Source organism: Ranitomeya imitator, chromosome 2, assembly GCF_032444005.1.
Source record: "Ranitomeya imitator isolate aRanImi1 chromosome 2, aRanImi1.pri, whole genome shotgun sequence".
In the NCBI taxonomy this organism is placed as follows: Eukaryota; Metazoa; Chordata; class Amphibia; order Anura; family Dendrobatidae; genus Ranitomeya; species Ranitomeya imitator.
Window position 1 is genome coordinate 837,587,096 of NC_091283.1, and position 18,919 is coordinate 837,606,014.

The following is an 18,919-nucleotide window of genomic DNA, read 5'->3' on the forward strand; positions in this document are numbered from 1 at the left end:
TGCTCTCCCCTTTGAAAACCCACACGCATTCTGCTGAGCTAAGCAGACATATTAATGGTGGAGTCGGGAGGAATAACCGTCTAAAGTGTATGAGCATCTTAATACATTAGGATGATGTCTTAATTACCGACTTATTTACCCAAAGCCCATTAATTTTCTTCTTTTCCTTATTTCTGCTACCAATTCCAGTTCTATGACTTACTCTTAAAACACAGAATACTACTGAGTATGTCAAAAATCAAGACTTTCCAAGGACAGAACCAAAATTTTGCAACCCAATTTTGGGGAGTGCGGTTGTGGACAGAGTAAAGCAGAATATTGCATGGTTTGCACCACTTTGCGATTGGGCTTCAGATGTCACTTGGAATCACCTCCTTGGAGTCATGGTAGAATGGAAATACACCTTGGCGGTTTTACCAAATTGCGTCATCACACTGTGTTGCTCATTTAGCTGCCTCCGTTTGACATAATACATAGAAAGTAGTCAGAGGGGATAAAGTTTAGAGCTCAAGACAGCCAACACAAGAGTTAACATTTATCGGCAGCACTTGCCTCCAAGTGGGGCACCAAAGCAACATCCAACCCCCACAGCACAGCCAGCGGCCAAAAGATCCAGACTTCGAAAAGGGTCCTGAGTAAGGGCGTCACATATATGTGAATGGATGAGGCAGTTCATAGATGCATTTATTATTATTACATGTCGTCTTCATACAACAATTGATATATTTCACAATGATTTACAGCTAGAACCTCCATTTGAAGCCACTAACTTCAATCTCCGGCTTGTGGGTAGCTCCAGTCTAAAGGTTAGAGATAAGGAACTGGTTACCCTTAATGGAGACTTTGATAACATCCATCACCTATCCATATGAAAGGTGATAAATGTAGGACCTTCCTTGATCACTACAACAGGGGACCCGAGTAGTCCGATTCACCTCAACTCTCATCTCATGAAGGTCCAAAGAATGGAAAGTTCTCTAAATTTGTCAACTTTATCCCTAGTGCCTATTGAATTATGGAAAAGTTAGCAGATCAGCCCTCAATGTCTCACGTTCCAGCCTGGTTTCCCAACAATGGACAATCGGCATGAATGCTACCAACTAAGTCTTCACCAAAGTTCATGAAGGATTCACTTCACCATGGATCAGAATATCTAAGGACATTTTTTAAAACCTTACAGACTCTATGAATAACTCATATTCTAAGGGCAAAGGTGGTTCATATCCAGTGTTTGAAAGGTGCAAGGAAAAGAAGAGACCACTGAGTGTTTGCTGACTTGGTTTTCAGGTAAGCGTGAAGACTTATCTGTCTACGACCGTTTCCTATTACACTTGCATATGTTTAGGCGCACACAAATAACTTTTGGGGGGAGTTTTCCAAAATGACACAGGAAAGTTAAACACCCATTCAAGCGTCAACCTGGTCCAGTAATCACCAATGGAGCAACCATTTAGGGAGGAATTGGATTTCGCCTAAGGGTATTCACCTTCCAGAATGCAAGGGATGGGGCACACGGCATTAATTGGCAGTGGTGGCAGCGTACAGGGGAGAAGAGGATATTGTTCTGTGTGGAAATTTTAAAAGTATTTGCTGCCAAGTTTGTCTTGAGAGATGATCGACAGATGATTGATCTTCTGGGATATGAAGAGTTGGACCACAGGGAAGCTGAATTTGTATTGGGGAGCAAAATTTTTTTGGAAAGCTTTTTCATTTTTCCAGGTGGACATTCTAGACCTTCTTCTTTGTTTCCTAATACAATGGTTCATGAATCCTTCATGGTTCTGTACTATGAAACCACACCTGCCTTATCTCGCCCGTGTACCTACTCCGGTGGTATTCTCCCCTAGAAGTATCTCTGTAATCTCACATGTGATGTAGCGTGCCATGACTGTTTTTCATTGGATTATCAATCATGGGGTCAAAAACACCAATTCCGATGGGATGTCCAACTGTCTGAAGTGTATGAACGCCAATATGGAGGAAAGTTGGCCCTGGCACGTTGGATTTTACCAAAGGTGTGTGGTCCCTCTTCTGAGTCCAACTATGTGGGGGAGTCGGGAGGAATAACTGACCAAAAACCGATAACACAACACCTGCATAAAGTTTAGGAGCAGCTTTATCTACAATTAAACTTGTTACATTTCTTGTTACTGTTACTATAGATCGGGTTATTTTAGAGGAAAGTGTCTTAAATGTGGAAATGATATGGGGAGTGAGAACGAGTAACTCGATGGAAGCAAAAAAAAAAATCAGCATTTCTTGACTGTTAGTTCAATTATCATCACGTAATGGGATGTCATCATAATGAATCATTTACGTGTGGAAAGTAGAATAATTAATAAGAGAGTTTCACATTATCACAAGATTAGTACCAGCTAAAATCACTCTAAACGTTCTCCTGCCAAGTCAAAGCCAAGGCACCTGGAGCCCACGCCAGTCATTGCCAGGCAAAGGGGGCAAAGTGCCAATCAACACAAAGGCAAACATGGCGTTCGGTTCACTTTAGCTCCTTACCTCGTAGACGCCACAAAACACAGACATGAATTTGCTCAGGACGGCCGCACAGATACTCGAGATGTGCACAAATGGGCCCTTAAAGAACAAAAGTGGGGGAATTAATAGCATAACATTTTTAGAATTATGACTGCTAAATGAAATAATAATTTGCACTGATGGAGTATAAAAGGCAGGAACAGATCGGAGTCTAGGAGCAGCTGTGACACCATCGGTCATGCTCTAAGACTCCTTCTGGGTCTGGTAGTCAGGAACTAATCAATAGTTCGTTCATGTTCAAGTTCTGAGCAGAATTGTATTTTGGCTTTTCTTCATCGGTTGCTGCCCTAGCCAGGGCACAGATGTTTGTTGGAGCCCCACGTGGCACTTTGCACCATTCTGAAACAAGCCCCTGTGGTCTAATTAGAGAATAATTTTGCTTGACGTTTCCCCATACCTTCTAGCTGGTTATCTGATATCAATATTGTAAAATGTGCTAATCAAAACTTGGTGGAGATGAGGTTCAAAACATGTTTGTAAGAGAAGCATGTGATTTCAATGTGGCCAAGTGATTCTTGCCCGTGAGGCAAACTACGGCTCGCTAAATGAGAAGCCAAAAAAGATTATTATTAATTATTATTATTATTATTATTAAAATTATCTTAATTTCTGCAATGCAAAAAAGACAAACTACAGAAAACTCGTGTGATGCACATGGAGGTGCTGATTGTGCATGTATCGCATTTTATACAAAAGCACATGAAATAATTGTGCTCTGCCCCATTAAGTATGAACTGCTGTTATTTTTCCATATACTATATGTAATAATATGAGAGAGAGTAGCGTTTTTCTGTACGTGGTAGGTGAGCATTAATGTTACCATTAAAAGAAAAACCTTTCATCTCCTGAAGTTGTGCAGTTCGGGCACAATTCCATAAAACTCATGGATATGGATGAGCAAACCTGAACTGTAAAGTTCGGTGTTTCCACCGGTGTCTGGTGCTGAACTTCAGACATGGACTTCCCCCAAATGTCTGTGAGAAGTCTGTTTTACTGTTCGGAGTTCGGATACACAATAGAATGTGTTGATAGGCTGCAGTGCAGCCAATCAACAAGCTTTATGGCTGAGGGCATTTCCGCAGCCATCACAGCCATGCCAACATGCCAAGTATTGACATGGCTGATTGGCCGGCGCCATCCGTGACTGACCCTGGATAATTACTAGATCACAGGTGCCACCACCATTGTGCTCTGACTAGCTTAGGGATAGTTCTAGTAAGGGACAGTGTAAACAAAACTAAATAAATTATTTAAAAAAAAAGACATAGGGTCCTCTGTGTTTTTAATAACCAGCCAATGGAAAGCAGAAAGCTGTGAGCTGGTGTTATGTTGGGAAAGGGGTAATATCCATGGACCTGCCCTCAACTGTCTACTTTGCCTATTCTGGTTCTTAAAAATGGGAGACCCAACAAAAAAATGACATGAGGTCTCCCGTATTTTTAATAACCAGCTAAGGCAAAGCAGACAGCTGTGAGCCAATATTACTAGGCTGGCAAGGTCTATGGATATTGTCCCCTTCCCAGCATAATAAGACCAGCTCACAGCAGTCTGCTTTTCTTTGCCTGGTAATTAACAATAAGGGGACCCCACATCGTTTATTTTCATTCATTCATTCATTCATTCATTTATTTATTAACAAGTACAGTAAACTACACATGCAACGCACTGCTCCACACCTCTACTTGGATTGGATTATTTTTTATATTTTTATTGTTCTATGTTATTTTTAGTAATTTCCCTATCTACACTTGTTTGCAGGGCACTTGCCCTTCTCTTGCCCTCATTTGCTGTCTTTTTCAGCGCCCTAGTCCTTACTACGACCATTTTATCGCCATTTTACATCACCAGAGTTTGGGTCCCCTTTGACTTATATGGGGTTTAAGTTCGGGGAAAGTTCAAGTTCGGGTCAAGGTCTAGTACATAAACTGAACTTTGGTCTAAAGTTTGACTGAACACAAACTTCCACGGGTCCACTCATACCTACTCATGAACTATGGTAGATGGGTGCAGCCAACATGGATGCTGTGCAAAAGTCTTCTAGGAAGAGTTTCTACAGAGAGTAATCAGATGGAACAAATCCAGGTAACTGGTGCTTCCTAAGGCAAAAAATGGATAATTCACTGGAGTTTAAAAAAATAAAGATTTACTAAAAACACAACACATTTCGTCAGTACCCTTCATCGGGTATCTCACACATGAGGAAGGCTTAGTCAAATTGAAACGTGTTGTCTCTTTAATAAATCTTTATTTTTATGAATTTCAGTAAATGATCCAGTTTTTGTCTTTTACCTGGATTTTCTCAGTCTGATTATTTTTATATATGTTCAGTTCGATCTACGGAACACTATGCTAGTTGTGTGACTTGGTCTCCATCAACCTTGGATTATAGTGACCAGATTACACAAATAGCAAAGCTCACCATGGTGCAAAAAAGAGCACTCACCTGGTGCTCGTTAAATCTCTTGATTGTAAATCTAGGATTATCTTATGGAAAATCTGCCTTTTTTGGCTAATAGAGTTGAGCAAACAATTTTCCAGGACCGTGGTCCAGTGGCCACATCAGCAGTCTATGTCTGCTGGAAAAGAGCCCGGCATCCTGCAACATCCCCAACTCCTCCTCTGACTAGCTGGCCGCCGCAACATCATGTTGCGGAAGCACGCACACATCACGTCCCAGTGGACTACTAATCAGAAGAATTGCCGGTAGTGGAAAGTTTGCAGTGCACTGGTCCAGCGCCAATGAACTACTAATGTGACCGCTAGACCAGGGTCTTATAGTTCAACTCTATTGACAAGTATATGTGGATAACAGGGTCAGAGCTTTGACCATTGGAAGGCTCAAGCTTCGATAAACAATTTACCCCTAGACATGATTACTAAAATTAGTTTTGCCAATTTTGTAGCAGTTTAGTCCCAATTTCCTGTCTGGAAACATCATTTTTTTTCTACACAATTGCTCTTAATCTTTTGGACATCGTGATATTTTTCATGACTGCCCTAAGAGTCCAGCATAACATTAGCACAGGTGACTTTGGAGCAATCACTCACCACTAGAGTCTACTTCTTATGGGTTGCCTTAGTAATAACCTATGGATTGTGCCGATCTGTCCTATATGTACAGTGATTGCGCTATAGATTTTTTATTTTTTTTTAAGAGCCTTCAGCTTGATCTCAAACCATGGCGACTTGATGGATGAACGCTCTGTAGGAAGATCGATCTGGTACAAGCCTAGATAGGTCCACCAGGGTCTTCTCCACAACGATCGAGATACTATATAGTCATCTGATTGCTGGTCTTCCTCTTCACTTTGTTTCCTCTATTCTTCTCACCATGACGTCTTCTCCAGTGATTCATCTCTTTGTATGATGTGTCCAAAGTAGACAAGTCGTAGCTTGGTGATCTTTGCTTGAGTGACATGTCCGGCTTCATTTGTTCCAAAATTGATTTATTTGTTCTTCTTCCCATCCATGGTATTGATAGCATCCTTCTCCAGCAACACATTTTGAAGGTGTCGATTCTTCTTTTGTCTTGTCTCTTTATCGCCCAGCTTTCGCATCTATATGTCACCACAGAAAAGACCAGACTACGTACGAGCCGAGTCTTCATCACCAGTGAACGGTTCTTCAATTTGAAGACTTTGTCCAGTGATTTCAATGTTGATTTGCCCATAGCGATTCTCCTATTGACTTCGTTACTGCTTTTTGATTGATCACTGATCTGAGTAGGTTGAACCTCGTTACAACCTCCAGTTCGTCACCATCCATATCAAATAGGTCCCGGTTGTACATGGCAGTAGTCAATGTCTTTTTCTTTTTTGTGTTGAGTATGAGTTCCATGTTTGAGCTTTCCATCTTGACACTCCGCAATAAGTCTTTCATTGCATCCACATTTGTTGCTAACAATGTTGTATCATCTGCAAAATTTATAGCTTATGATGCAATTAAAAAAGAAAGCGTACAGTGATAACATTTCCCTTGGTAAATCCCAGTAACCCGGCTCCGACATTCCCAGTAAATATAAGTCATTGTGTTCTCTGCTAGTGGGAATGTCTCCCTGGATAACTTGGTATACTTCCATTCAGGAGTTTGGGAAAACTAGGTGACAATCCCTATGGCGGCACCATATTAGGGCCGCGTTATCTCCTGCGTTGAGCCCCTTTGGTTTGTGTCGTTCAGTCATTACTGGCGGCAGCTGGTGCTTAAATTATTGCAGAAGAATTTTCACTGAACGTGGCCCCTGATAGGGAATCCCTCCCGAGTACACCCTGCGCATCTCTCCGTCCCATCACAACCGATCAAGTAACGGAGCTCCTGCCGAGTGTCTTATTTATAGATGGAAATATCATGAAGTCGAAATCCAGAGCAAGAGCGTCTGCTGAATGTTTGCTTTGGACACAGGCATTTGTTGTGTTGACCTGTCCACATATATTGCATCATGTGATCCGAAGGTAAAGACAATGTGTGGAAATAACACATTATTCATGGATTTCTATTGTACAAATTTTGATTGTTTTTTTTCTATATTATTTATATTAACAAAAATGTTGACATTTTGCTTATTTCACACTTATTACTTGAGCACATACAATAAGCCCATTCTTCCTGTTATCTGCTGCTCACTCGTCAGCTTTGTTGTATAGACTGGTACAGATGAGCAGAGCCATTTCATGATGAGAGTTCTATTGTATGTCTTGAATCCTTGTAAAGGCCAAATAGTAACACTATAAGCTAAATGCACAGAACAGGCTCATTATGCAGCTTCGTATGTTTTATATATATATATATATATATATATATATATATATATAAACAGTAAGCTAACATCTCCTGTTATCTGTAGCCCACTTGTTAGCTTTGCTGTATGGACTGGGACTGAATGAGCAGAGTCATTTCATCAGCTCTATTGTATTTCTTGAATCCTTAAAAAGGAAAAATAGTAACACTAAACACAAAGATGACACTCTATATGCATGCACCACTGGAGCACAAATGAGAAATTAAGATTGGGACAGGACAAACAGAGTCATTTCATTATTATTAGCTCTATCTCATGTTTCTTGAATTATTGATAATCAGAATAGTAAAACTATAAACTAAACACACAGATAAGAGTCCAGAAATCGCTGGGGGGTCCGAACTCACAGACTCCCACCAATGTATTCTTTTGAGAAGCCTATGTGAGCGAAACTTTTTTAAAGAGTAAGTACACTTTCGTATATTTTTTAAATACTTTTTCAGCCCTTTAATTCTGAGCAGATTAGTGGGTGTCCAAGTCCTGATTGTAAGGGACAAGATTTCCAAAATGTTGCATTGTTTGAGAAGCAAATTAGACTTAAAGGAGAAATCCACTTAAAGGGTAAGTAAACTGTTGTCTAATTTTTTTTATACCTTTTGACACTTTAATTCTGAGCAGATTAGTGGAGGAGGGGATCCTGGGTCCTGAAACACCACCGATTTCTGAAAAGACCTTTTAGAAGTGCGGAGGATGGATACAATATAAATTCAAAGGTCTTCTATCGCATCCGTACTCTGCTCCTGTTTCCTGGCTACAGACTTCTAAGAGGTCTTTTGAGTGATAAGTGGGGGGTCTCAGGACCTGGACACCAATCAATTTGCTCAAAATTAAAGGGCCTAAAGTATATATAAAAAAATTATACATCAGAGGATTTCCACTTTAAATCTCTTTGCTTTTCAGTCATTGCAACATTCTTTAAATTTTATCTCTTTTAAATCTTTTTTCCTGTTTTTGCCATGTGATCTCCATGAATGCTCTTACCTCTTTTCCTAGGGGCATCCCACTCCCCAAAGAGGCCGTCAGCCCGATCACTTTGGCCACGAAGGCTTTGAGAGTCAAGTATTCTTTCAGTACGACACCTCGGAGAATAACTTTCATTTCTGGGATGCCGGATCCTTAGAAGAAATAACAACAGGAAGGTTTGAGAACCTCAATTTAACTTGATTCAAAAACTTTAATAAAACTTTTTTTTCCCCATTTTTAAAGACTTTTACAATCACTTAAGCATTTATTGGGAATGATCCAGCTCAGCGGTGGTCCAAGAAAGCAGGAGATTTGTAGGCAGAACATCCTAGTGCTTAAAAAGGTTCAATTTGTTGCAGAGTTTTCCTCTTTTGATTGGGTCTCATTTCTACTAATACTTACATGGAAGCGCTCCAGTCAGTGATTGCACAAAAGAGAGGAAAAATAAATTAAATATCTATTAGAAAAAAATAATTTGGTGAAATATTTAGCAAAAATTGAAGTCGAATGGGCAATTGATGAGATGACATATAGTATAAGGAGTTGTCTCGATATGGACTCTCAGATTAGTAGAGGTCCTCCACCGGTCAAAGACCATAATGGCGTGTAAACACTGCTATACCCTTGAGATAGTGGTCATCAAACAGTTCATATGGACTTCGGCATAATCACCCATCTCTGGGCTCGGCCGATCATACATATTTTTTCAATTACCCTTGTGGCATCTTCTTATCTCTCATGGGAACAAAGGACCAAAACTTCTTCTTCCCTTAGGAAAAAATTGGGAGAACCTCACATACAGCCAACCAAAGACAGTATGTTTGGCCAACTTTTGCTTTACGTGTTTGGCCAGTCTATGGACACTTAGAGGATATTGAGGTGGAAAGGATTTGGGGAATCGATCCAAGGATCCTTGAAAGGAGATGGGGCAAACAGGTTGAGCGATGTGCTAGGATAGGACGTCAACGTTTGGTAGTTGGGTGTCCGATCTCTCGAGTGCTGAGGAGCTGTACTGTATGTTTTTTGTGGCTCACATAGGCAAAATGGTTGGCAACTGTTGATTGTCCCATTCACCCCTACCTAATAGAGCAGTCTTAGACACCACAAAGGACAATTTTGGAGACAACATGAGGAGGTTAGGAGCTCTATTTTGGAATATTTGGGTATCAGTCCTCATGGCTGAGCACTAGCAACATCAAATTGGCATGAGTGGCCCGTCTGCTTCCTCTTCACATATATGTCTTTAAAGAAGAAGAAGCCGAAAGTCAATGTTAAGATTTAGTCAGGATAACTTGTTGATATTTGTGTTTGTTGGATCCACGGTGGAGACAGAGGGTTATGTAGGGACACACGATGAGACTGGCCTCGATGGGTGACCATAGTCTTAGCTGAGTAAGTGACTCACACCGGGATAGAGTTTAATGATAAATTCACTGTCGAGAGACAGCTGATACAGTCTCCAGTTACCCTGATGGCCCACAACGCTCCTCAAAGATGACCCAGAAGTTTATGCTACATGCTTCGGAGGCTCCGTAAGACACATGCTAATATGGAACCAACATTAAAGAATTAGGAGGACTTATGTGTGGTATAATGATATTAAATAAGAAAAGATACATACAGAACACAGTAAGATTAGGGCCAAGAGAAGCAGACGACCAATGGCTTCTGAAGGCCAACCATGACACCTACTTACCTATGGCTTGTGGAGACACTAAGTGGCAAAAGACTGCGGCAAATAATATAAGGACGAGAGGGTAGGACACCCAAGCCATATACTGGTACCAGACATTGTGAGAAGCTCTTTCATACATCCACTTATATGCTGGGAAGAAGAAAACAGGAATAAGGTGAGATGTTATGGGACAAGAACATTATTACTATATTTAAGGTTTCTTTTCCAGGCTGATATTAATGCCTTGTCCTAAAGAACCTCCAACCATCAGCAGAAAGAAAAGGCCATGCCTTCTATACTGTAGTTCCAGACACAGCGACCTCCAACCAGTGTGGTTGTGCCTGGTACTGCAAGTCAGCCACATTCAACCAACTGCCCTTTCATACCGCTGCAAACCGATGATAGGACGCCCATCAGTCGTAGATTGAAGAACTATTCTTTGGGACAACACCAATCAGGATAAAGGTAGTGACCATTATACCAGAGTGGATGGACTTGGTACTGCCGCCCATAAATACTGCTAATAGGATGGCGTCCAAGTGATAAGATGCCCACGAATCTTACACCGAAAGGACATCAATGTAACTGGAAAGATGCAAAAGACTGCATAGCGGGTGGCGCTGTTGCATTGGAGTCTATGAAAAGGTTTGTCTACTGGTGCAGTGGTGATAAAAGGTACTGCAAGCCGCTAATGTACCAATCATAATTATAGCTAGATATTTATGTTGCATCCATCAGAAATGTAAACCACATCGAGTCCACAGTCATATGAAGTTCTAGAATAATTCATATCCTGTAGAAAATTACAAAACCAGCATTACCCTGTAAACTCTTGGCACTGGCATAGTCCATGCTCCAGCTCACCAACGCCATGACAAGACCAAGAAGAACAAGGAAGATCCAATCTTCTCCCAACTTTTTGATGAAATATTTCTTCACCCGTTGAGCGCAAACTGGAAAAAAATGTAATAATAAAAATGAAATAATCATCATGACGTCGGGAGAAAGCTCCGATGTTATGATCTCTCGTGATGACGGCTCACCATGACACTTGGAATAGCATCTCTTCTGGACATCAGTGGGCTTGGTTGCGCTGGCACTCGCACTTTGCTTCTCTTGTAGTAATCTGACAGCTTCTTTACGAGCAAATTGAGAAAGTTCTTCTGTATAGTGGCCATAGGTCTGTTAGGAGACACAAGACGGTTCCTATCGGGGTTACAAGGCAAACTCAAAGGGTCAACAGATAATCTTTCTGGCTCTATGAGCTACAACCATAGTAGGATGGTGCCCATCGCTCTATGCCTGGGTCCGGTCACCAGCCCACAGGTAAAAAGCACAAAAATCAATCACCGATGGAGGAGTAAAACGCTTGTTCGTCGGGTGAAATGATCCTTAAGCTTGTTTTCAGCAGCATATCAATCACTCTGTGTAAACATGTGCTGCCGAGAACAATGACAACCTATGTGCGCAAAATGATCCATTACCGACCGTTCTGTGTGCATCTGAAGAGCGGTCAGCCTGTCCAAAGAGGCAATCGGCAAACATGAAGCCGATCGGTGGGTGATTGGGTTGACTATCGTAGATCTGCCCAAACGACTGCAGTTTTGGACCACACAGCTTTATTTGCAGTCGAAAACCGAGATCTTGATTTTATCATCAAGATCATTTACACTTACCGTAATTTTTTATTTTAGAGCCATTGGAGAAATAGAGCGAAGGTTTATATAGAAAATGTATTCCCGAGCTTAGAACGTATCTCCACAAATATCCCGTCCCCAGATTCTGACCTTCCAAGCATCTCATGAATAAAGCTTTAATAAATGAGCCTGGACGCAACGGAAAACGTAAAGGGCAAGTAGCAAATGTTAGCGGGAAACAATATTAGTTACCGCTATATGATCATTTACTGACTCTAAGACTGGAAACTGGAAATCGTTACCGTAATCGGCAGCATCTGACACTGTTACTTTTTGGCAGTTGGGATTAAATAGATAACAATGAAAAAAAAGAACAAATTGAAGAACTTGGCACTCGCATAGAGAAGTGGTGAAATAAAGTTCCTTTAATTATTGCATTCAAGGTTTGTTTAACGTTTTCGGTCTTACATCAGACCTTCATCAAAACTGAATGCATGACATGGCTCTATATAATCCGATATGTAAGGGATGGTGCTGTACATAACAAGAGAGGGCACTGTGTAATAAGGGACGGCAATATACAAAATAAAGGAGACTATGTAATATATATACATGCCTGTGTGTGTGTGTGGCTATGTATCTATATATATATTTTTATATAGATACAAATGTATGTGTGTGTGTGGCTATGTGTGTTTATATATATATATATATATATTTCTCACCGCAAAATGCAAATAAATGTATATAATTTATACAATGAGATTTTCCGGACTTTATTTTTGATATTCTGTCTCTCAATGTTAAAATTAACCTACCCTTAAAATTATAGACTGTTCATGTCTTTGTCAGGGGGCAAACTTACAAAATCAGCAAGGGATCAAATACTTATTTCCGCCACTGTACATATGATCATGTGCCAAATAGACATGCGTGGCTTCACTCAATGAAAATGAATTGAGCGAGGCCGGACACGTCTAGTCGAAATGTGGCCAGAAGTATCCAAATTACATACTTGTGCAAGGGAGACTCCTAAAAGTGTGCAGTGCATGCGCTGGGAGAATTCAGTTGCCTGTGGTCACATAGAGGGACTGCAGACTTTCATCTCAAACCTGGACGAGCCCTTTAATTATAAAATTAAGCCCTGTAGCCGATCCTTACAGCATGTAATATCCTCACTGTCAGGATTCAGCTCTGCTCGCTGGTTCCAGCAGTTATCACATTGCTCCATCACTCATGTGATTTTCATGCTTACGCTGTTACATGACATTGAGCTCCTCTTCTGCTCCTCTTCTGCTCCTCTTCTGCTCCTCTTCTGCTCCTCTTCTGCTTCTCTTCTGCTTCTCTTCTGCTCCTCTTCTGCTTCTCTTCTGCTCCTCTTCTGTATTTCTTCTGCTCCTCTTCTGCTTATCTTCTGCTTCTCTTCTGCTCTTCTTCTGCTTCTCTTCTACTTCTCTTCTACTTCTCTTCTGCTCCTCTTCTGCTTCTCTTCTGCTCTTCTTCTGCTTCTCTTCTGCTTCTCTTCTGCTCTTCTTCTGCTTCTCTTTGGCTTCTCTTCTGCTCTTCTTCTGCTTCTCTTCTACTTCTCTTCTACTTCTCTCCTGCTCCTCTTCTGCTTCTCTTCTGCTCTTCTTCTGCTCCTCTTCTGCTCCTCTTCTGCTTCTCTTCTGCTCCTCTTCTGCTTCTCTTCTGCTCTTCTTCTGCTTCTCTTCTGCTTCTCTTCTGCATCTCTTCTGCTTCTCTTCTGCTTCTCTTCTGCCTCTCTCAGTTATTCACTGAACATTGAATTGGGGCGAGCAGCTCGTCGGGACGTGACTAAGTGTGCTAATCCCATATGCGTTTTTCTCTTTATTGCCGCATGTTATGGTTGAAGTAAAAATCACAGAAATTCCTAGAGACCTTGCAGATGAGTCACCAATCCGAGCCATGGATCACCGGGATAATGGCCGTGGTGCACCGGCTCTGTGGATCCAGAAGAAGGAATGCCAATCAGACTGGCATGTTCCATTTTAATCTGACGGGGGGAATGTCCTTCCTGACAGCATCACAATGATGAGATTATTCCGTTATTAATCCTCCCAGCGACTCCGGTTACTAATTATAGAGGCTTCTACAGTTTCCAGAATGAGCGGCATCTAATTCACGGTAAATCCAATTAGTCCATCTGTTATCGCCCCCCAGACAATTCATGATCCCCCTCCTGTCATTCCTCTCTTCTATCAGAGTAGACCTGGACACGGATTCATATTATTAAAGGGGCGGTGCACCACGGGGTGCGTCACTGCTGGGATCTCTAGTGATCAGCTGTAATCTGCTGGGAAACTCGGCAGAAGTTCTTCACCAGCCGTAGTGAAAATGCTGCAGAAATATTCACCAATTTAGGAGATAAATACTATTTTGTACTTCCTCCCAGGGGCACAGTGTGGGGTGGTCATAGTGGTGCTTGCTCTAAAGTCTACGAAGGTGCAACATTTTTCCCCCTGCGCCGTATCCCTACTCTGCACCGCCTCCACGCTCTAATGATGGTTCGCACCGCTTCTTTGTCCGAACGGAGCTGCTAATGCAGAGTGCATCAGGGTAGAAGAGTTTGTCATGAAATGCTGCACTCTGCATAGGCAGCAAGCAAAATGGCAGATTAGGCGATAATGAAGTAAGGCAGTGATGCATAATGTACGGGACCAATGATTCATTACTGTCTTCATTTCTCACTAATGGCTGCTTTTAGATTTTTACACTTTTGAGGGATTTGGGCTAGGGCCAGGGGATTGGTTTAAGATGAGGTTTAGGCATTAGGGACTGTTGCTATCCAAACCACTACACCAGGGACGGGGGCACCAAACCAAAAGGGTCAGGCTATCCAAACCACTGTACACCAGGGACAGGGGCACCAAACCACCAGGGTCAGGCTATCCAAACCACTGTACACCAGGGACGGGGGCACCAAACCACAAGGGTCAGGCTATCCAAACCACTGTACACCAGGGACTGCGGCACCAAACCACAAGGGTCAGGATATCCAAACCACTGTACACCAGGGACAGGGGCACCAAACCACAAGGGTCAGGCTATCCAAACCACTGTACACCAGGGATAGGGGCACCAAACCACCAGGGTCAGGCTATCCAAACCACTGTACACCAGGGACGAGGGCACCAAACCACAAAGGTCAGGTTATCCAAACCACTGTACACCAGGGACAGGGGCACCAAACCACCAGGGTCAGGCTATCCAAACCACTGTACACCTGGGACGGGGCACCAAACCACAAGGGTCAGGCTATCCAAACCACTGTACACCAGGGACGGGGGCACCAAACCACAAGGGTCAGGCTATCCAAACCACTGTACACCAGGGACGGGGGCACCAAACCACCAGGGTCAGGCTATCCAAACCACTGTACACCGGGAAAAAGGACACCAAACCACCAGGGTCAGGCTATCCAAACCACTGTACACCAGGGACGGGGGCACCAAACCACCAGGGTCAGGCTATCCAAACCACTGTACACCAGGGATGGGGGCACCAAACCACAAGGGTCAGGCTATCCAAACCACTGTACACCTGGGACAGGGGCACCAAACCACAAGGGTCGGGCTATCCAAACCACTGTACACCAGGGACAGGGGCACCAAACCACAAGGGTCGGGCTATCCAAACCACTGTACACCAGGGACGGGGGCACCAAACCACCAGGGTCAGGATATCCAAACCACTGTACACCAGGGACGGGGGCACCAAACCACCAGGGTCAGGCTATCCAAACCACTGTACACCAGGGACGGGGGCACCAAACCACCAGGGTCAGGCTATCCAAACCACTGTACACCAGGGATGGGGGCACCAAACCACCAGGGTCAGGCTATCCAAACCACTGTACACCTGGGACGGGGGCACCAAATCACCAGGGTCAGGCTATCCAAACCACTGTACACCAGGGACAGGGGCACCAAACCACAAGGGTCGGGCTATCCAAACCACTGTACACCAGGGACGGGGGCACCAAACCACCAGGGTCAGGATATCCAAACCACTGTACACCAGGGATGGGGGCACCAAACCACCAGGGTCAGGATATCCAAACCACTGTACACCAGGGACAGGGGCACCAAATCACCAGGGTCAGGATATCCAAACCACTGTGTACCAGGCACATGGGAAACCAGACCATTACACACCGGGAACAAGGACCCCAAACCACCAAGGACAGGATATACAAACCATTGTACCCCAGGCACAGGCTGTGTCTGTCACTCGGTCTCCATCTCTCCCTTGCTTCTATTCTCCTTTGTAGAGATACACATGTCTGACTCTATGATTGTAGCATGTTACTATGATTTAGTATTACTCACTCTTACCTCGTGGGGTATCCTTGATCATGAGGAAGGTGAGAGATCAGCCTAAAACTACATGGGGGGAAGTTGTTAATGATCTCAAGGCAGCTGGGACCACAATAACCAAGAAAAGCATTGGAAACACATTACGCCGTAAAGGTCTAATATACTGCAGTGCCCGCAAGGTCCCCCTGCTCAAGAGGGAACAGCAGGTCCGTCTGAAGTTTGCCAATGAACACCTGGATGATTCTGTGAGTGATTGGGAGAAGGTGCTGTGGTCAGATGAGACAAACATTGAGGTCTTTGGCATTAACTCAATTCACTGTGTTAGGAGGAAGAGAAATGCTGCTTGTGACCCAAAGAACACCATCCCCACTGTCAAGCATGGAGGTGGAAACATTATATTTTGGGGCTATTTCTCTGCTAAGGGCACAGGACTACTTCACTGCATCAATGGGAGAACGGATGGAGCCATGTACCCTAAAATCCTGAGTGACAACCTCCTTCCCTCCGCCAGGATATTAAAAATGTGTCGTGGCAAGACAATGACCCAAAACATACAGCCAAGGCAACAAAGGAGTGTCTCAAAAAGAAGCACATTAAGGTCATGGAGCGGCCTAGCCAGTCTCCAGACCCTAATCTCATAGAAAACTTAATAAGGGAGATGAAGCTCCGAGTTGCCAAACGACAACCTGAAAATCTTAATGATTTAGAGATGATCTGCAAAGAGGAGTGGAGCAAAATTCCTCCTGACATGTGCACAAACCTCATCATCGACTACAAAAACATCTGACTGCTGTGCCTGCCAACAAGGGTTTTGCCACCAGGTATTAAGTCTTGTTTGCCAGAGGGATCAGATACTTATTTCTCACTGCAAAATGCAAATAAATTTATATAATTTATACAATGTAATTTTCTGGATTTTATTTTTGATATTCTATCTCTCAATGTTAAAATTAACCGACCGTTAAAATTATAGACTGTTCATGTCTTTGTCAGTGGGCAAACTTGCAAAATCAGCAACGGATCAAATACTTATATCCCCCACTGTAAATAATAGATAGAAAGATAGATTATAGATAAATAGATAGATAATAGCTAGATAATAGATTGATAGATAATAGATTATAGATATATCATAGATAATAGATAGATAATAGACAGATCATAGATAGATAATTTACAGATAGATAACATAGAGATAGGTAGACAGATAGATAGATAGATAATATATAGATAGATAATAGTTAATAGATAGATAGATAGATAGGTAATAGATAATATATAGATAATAGATAATAGATAGATAATAGATAGATAGATAGATAGATAGTAGATAATAGATAGATAGATAGATCATAGATAATAGATAGATAGATAGATAATAGATAGATAATATATAGATAATAGATAATAGATAGATAATAGATGATAGATAGATAGATAGATAGATAGATCATAGATAATAAATAGATAGATGGATGGATAGATAGATAATAGATAGATAATAGATAGATAGATAGATGGATAGATAGATAGATAATAGATAGATAGATAGATAGATAGATAGATAGATAGATAGATAGATAGATAGATAGATAGATAATAGGAGAAAAAAGTGAAACTAGAGAAGTTCTTCAGACTTTCCCTGGCTACCTGACCCCCGCACCCCTGGTAACACACGACCTCCTGCATTTGTATTGCTGGTAAACTCCTGTTCTAGATGAGGCAGTAATAGTTTTTGGCGCCATCCTTGGCCGGACGATTGTCGCCACCTCCGTATAACGCCGGCAGTGGTGGATCTGGACCTTCTGGTTCAGTTCAGGCCTCTGAGTTCATGTAAATCTCAGGGCTAAAAATACCCGTGCAGCGAGGATGAGGAATGGAGCGAGCTCAGCAGTGTCATCCGCCTGCGGCCGCTGTTTACCCGAATCCCCAGGACACCGACAAAATAAAACACACTGCATTACTCCAATGGCCGCTCCGCTCTGTCACGTGCTCAGGGATCAGGGTCCGGCCGCTCCGGCAGCCGTTCTGGTGGCCTAAACCTCTCATCATGGAGATAAAGGATCGTCAGAACGTAGGCGCCAATCATGGCAGCAAATGTAGGGGGACAAGGGGGCACAAAGCAAAGGATCCAGAGAAGGAGGGAGAAAGGGGACATCAAATATGCCAGATTTATTAGAGGATCCAAGTTATTGGTGTAGAGGCAAAAAAGGGCGTCTGTAAGACAATATTCACCGGAGATCCACATATATGCACCACGAATGCATGAAACAATTGTGTAACACTTGTCTCCATATAATATAATATGTTGCACTGTTTTCTGTTGTATAGATTGTGTATATGGTATAGTACAATATTACACTGAATGAAGCTACAATGTATCATATTATATTGTTACATTGTGAACTGTTCATTATCAGGGTATATTCTGTTATATATCATCACGTTCCCCAACCTGAGTCTCTCCGGCCGCTGCCAAACCACAACTCCCATCTTTCTCTACTGGATGCAGACTGTGAAGGCACGGTGGGAGTTGTAGTTCGGTAATAGTTTGGGGAACACTATTATATTATGTTGTATAGTCTTCCTACACTGTATTGCATCTTATTATATATACAGTGGCATGTGAAAGTTTGGACACCCCTGGTCAAGATTATTGTTATTGTGGACAGATCAGCACGTTAAAAGGCCTAAAGTTACAGATAACGCATTTCCCTTGTATTTTAGGCAAAACATATACAGTATATCTATATTTTCATCTTTTACATTTTAAAATTAAAATCTTTTACATTTTAAAAATTACAAAAAGGAAAATTTGTCAATGCAAAGTTTGGGCACCCTGCATGGTTAGTACCTAAAGCATGATTGATCCACCTCCATGCTTAATGGTTGGCGAGATGTTCTTTTCCTGAAATTCTGTGCCCTTTAATCTCCACACATACCTTTGATCATTGTGGCC

General features: G+C 42.3%; 1 protein-coding gene across 3 annotated transcripts in view; it reads right to left on the reverse strand.

Moving 5' to 3' along the window:
* The window catches only part of CLCN1 (chloride voltage-gated channel 1), an 80,350-nt gene that overhangs the window by 36,883 nt on the left and 24,548 nt on the right, over positions 1–18,919 (reverse strand). For all 3 annotated transcript variants that reach the window (XM_069754233.1, XM_069754232.1, XM_069754234.1), the window contains exons 2-7: positions 11,030–11,168; positions 10,808–10,939; positions 10,008–10,136; positions 8,330–8,463; positions 2,515–2,592; positions 553–631 (exon numbers count right to left, since the gene is read on the reverse strand). In XM_069754233.1, the coding sequence (XP_069610334.1) occupies positions 553–631; positions 2,515–2,592; positions 8,330–8,463; positions 10,008–10,136; positions 10,808–10,939; positions 11,030–11,168 (691 nt within the window). The remainder of the gene's footprint in view (positions 1–552; positions 632–2,514; positions 2,593–8,329; positions 8,464–10,007; positions 10,137–10,807; positions 10,940–11,029; positions 11,169–18,919) is intronic.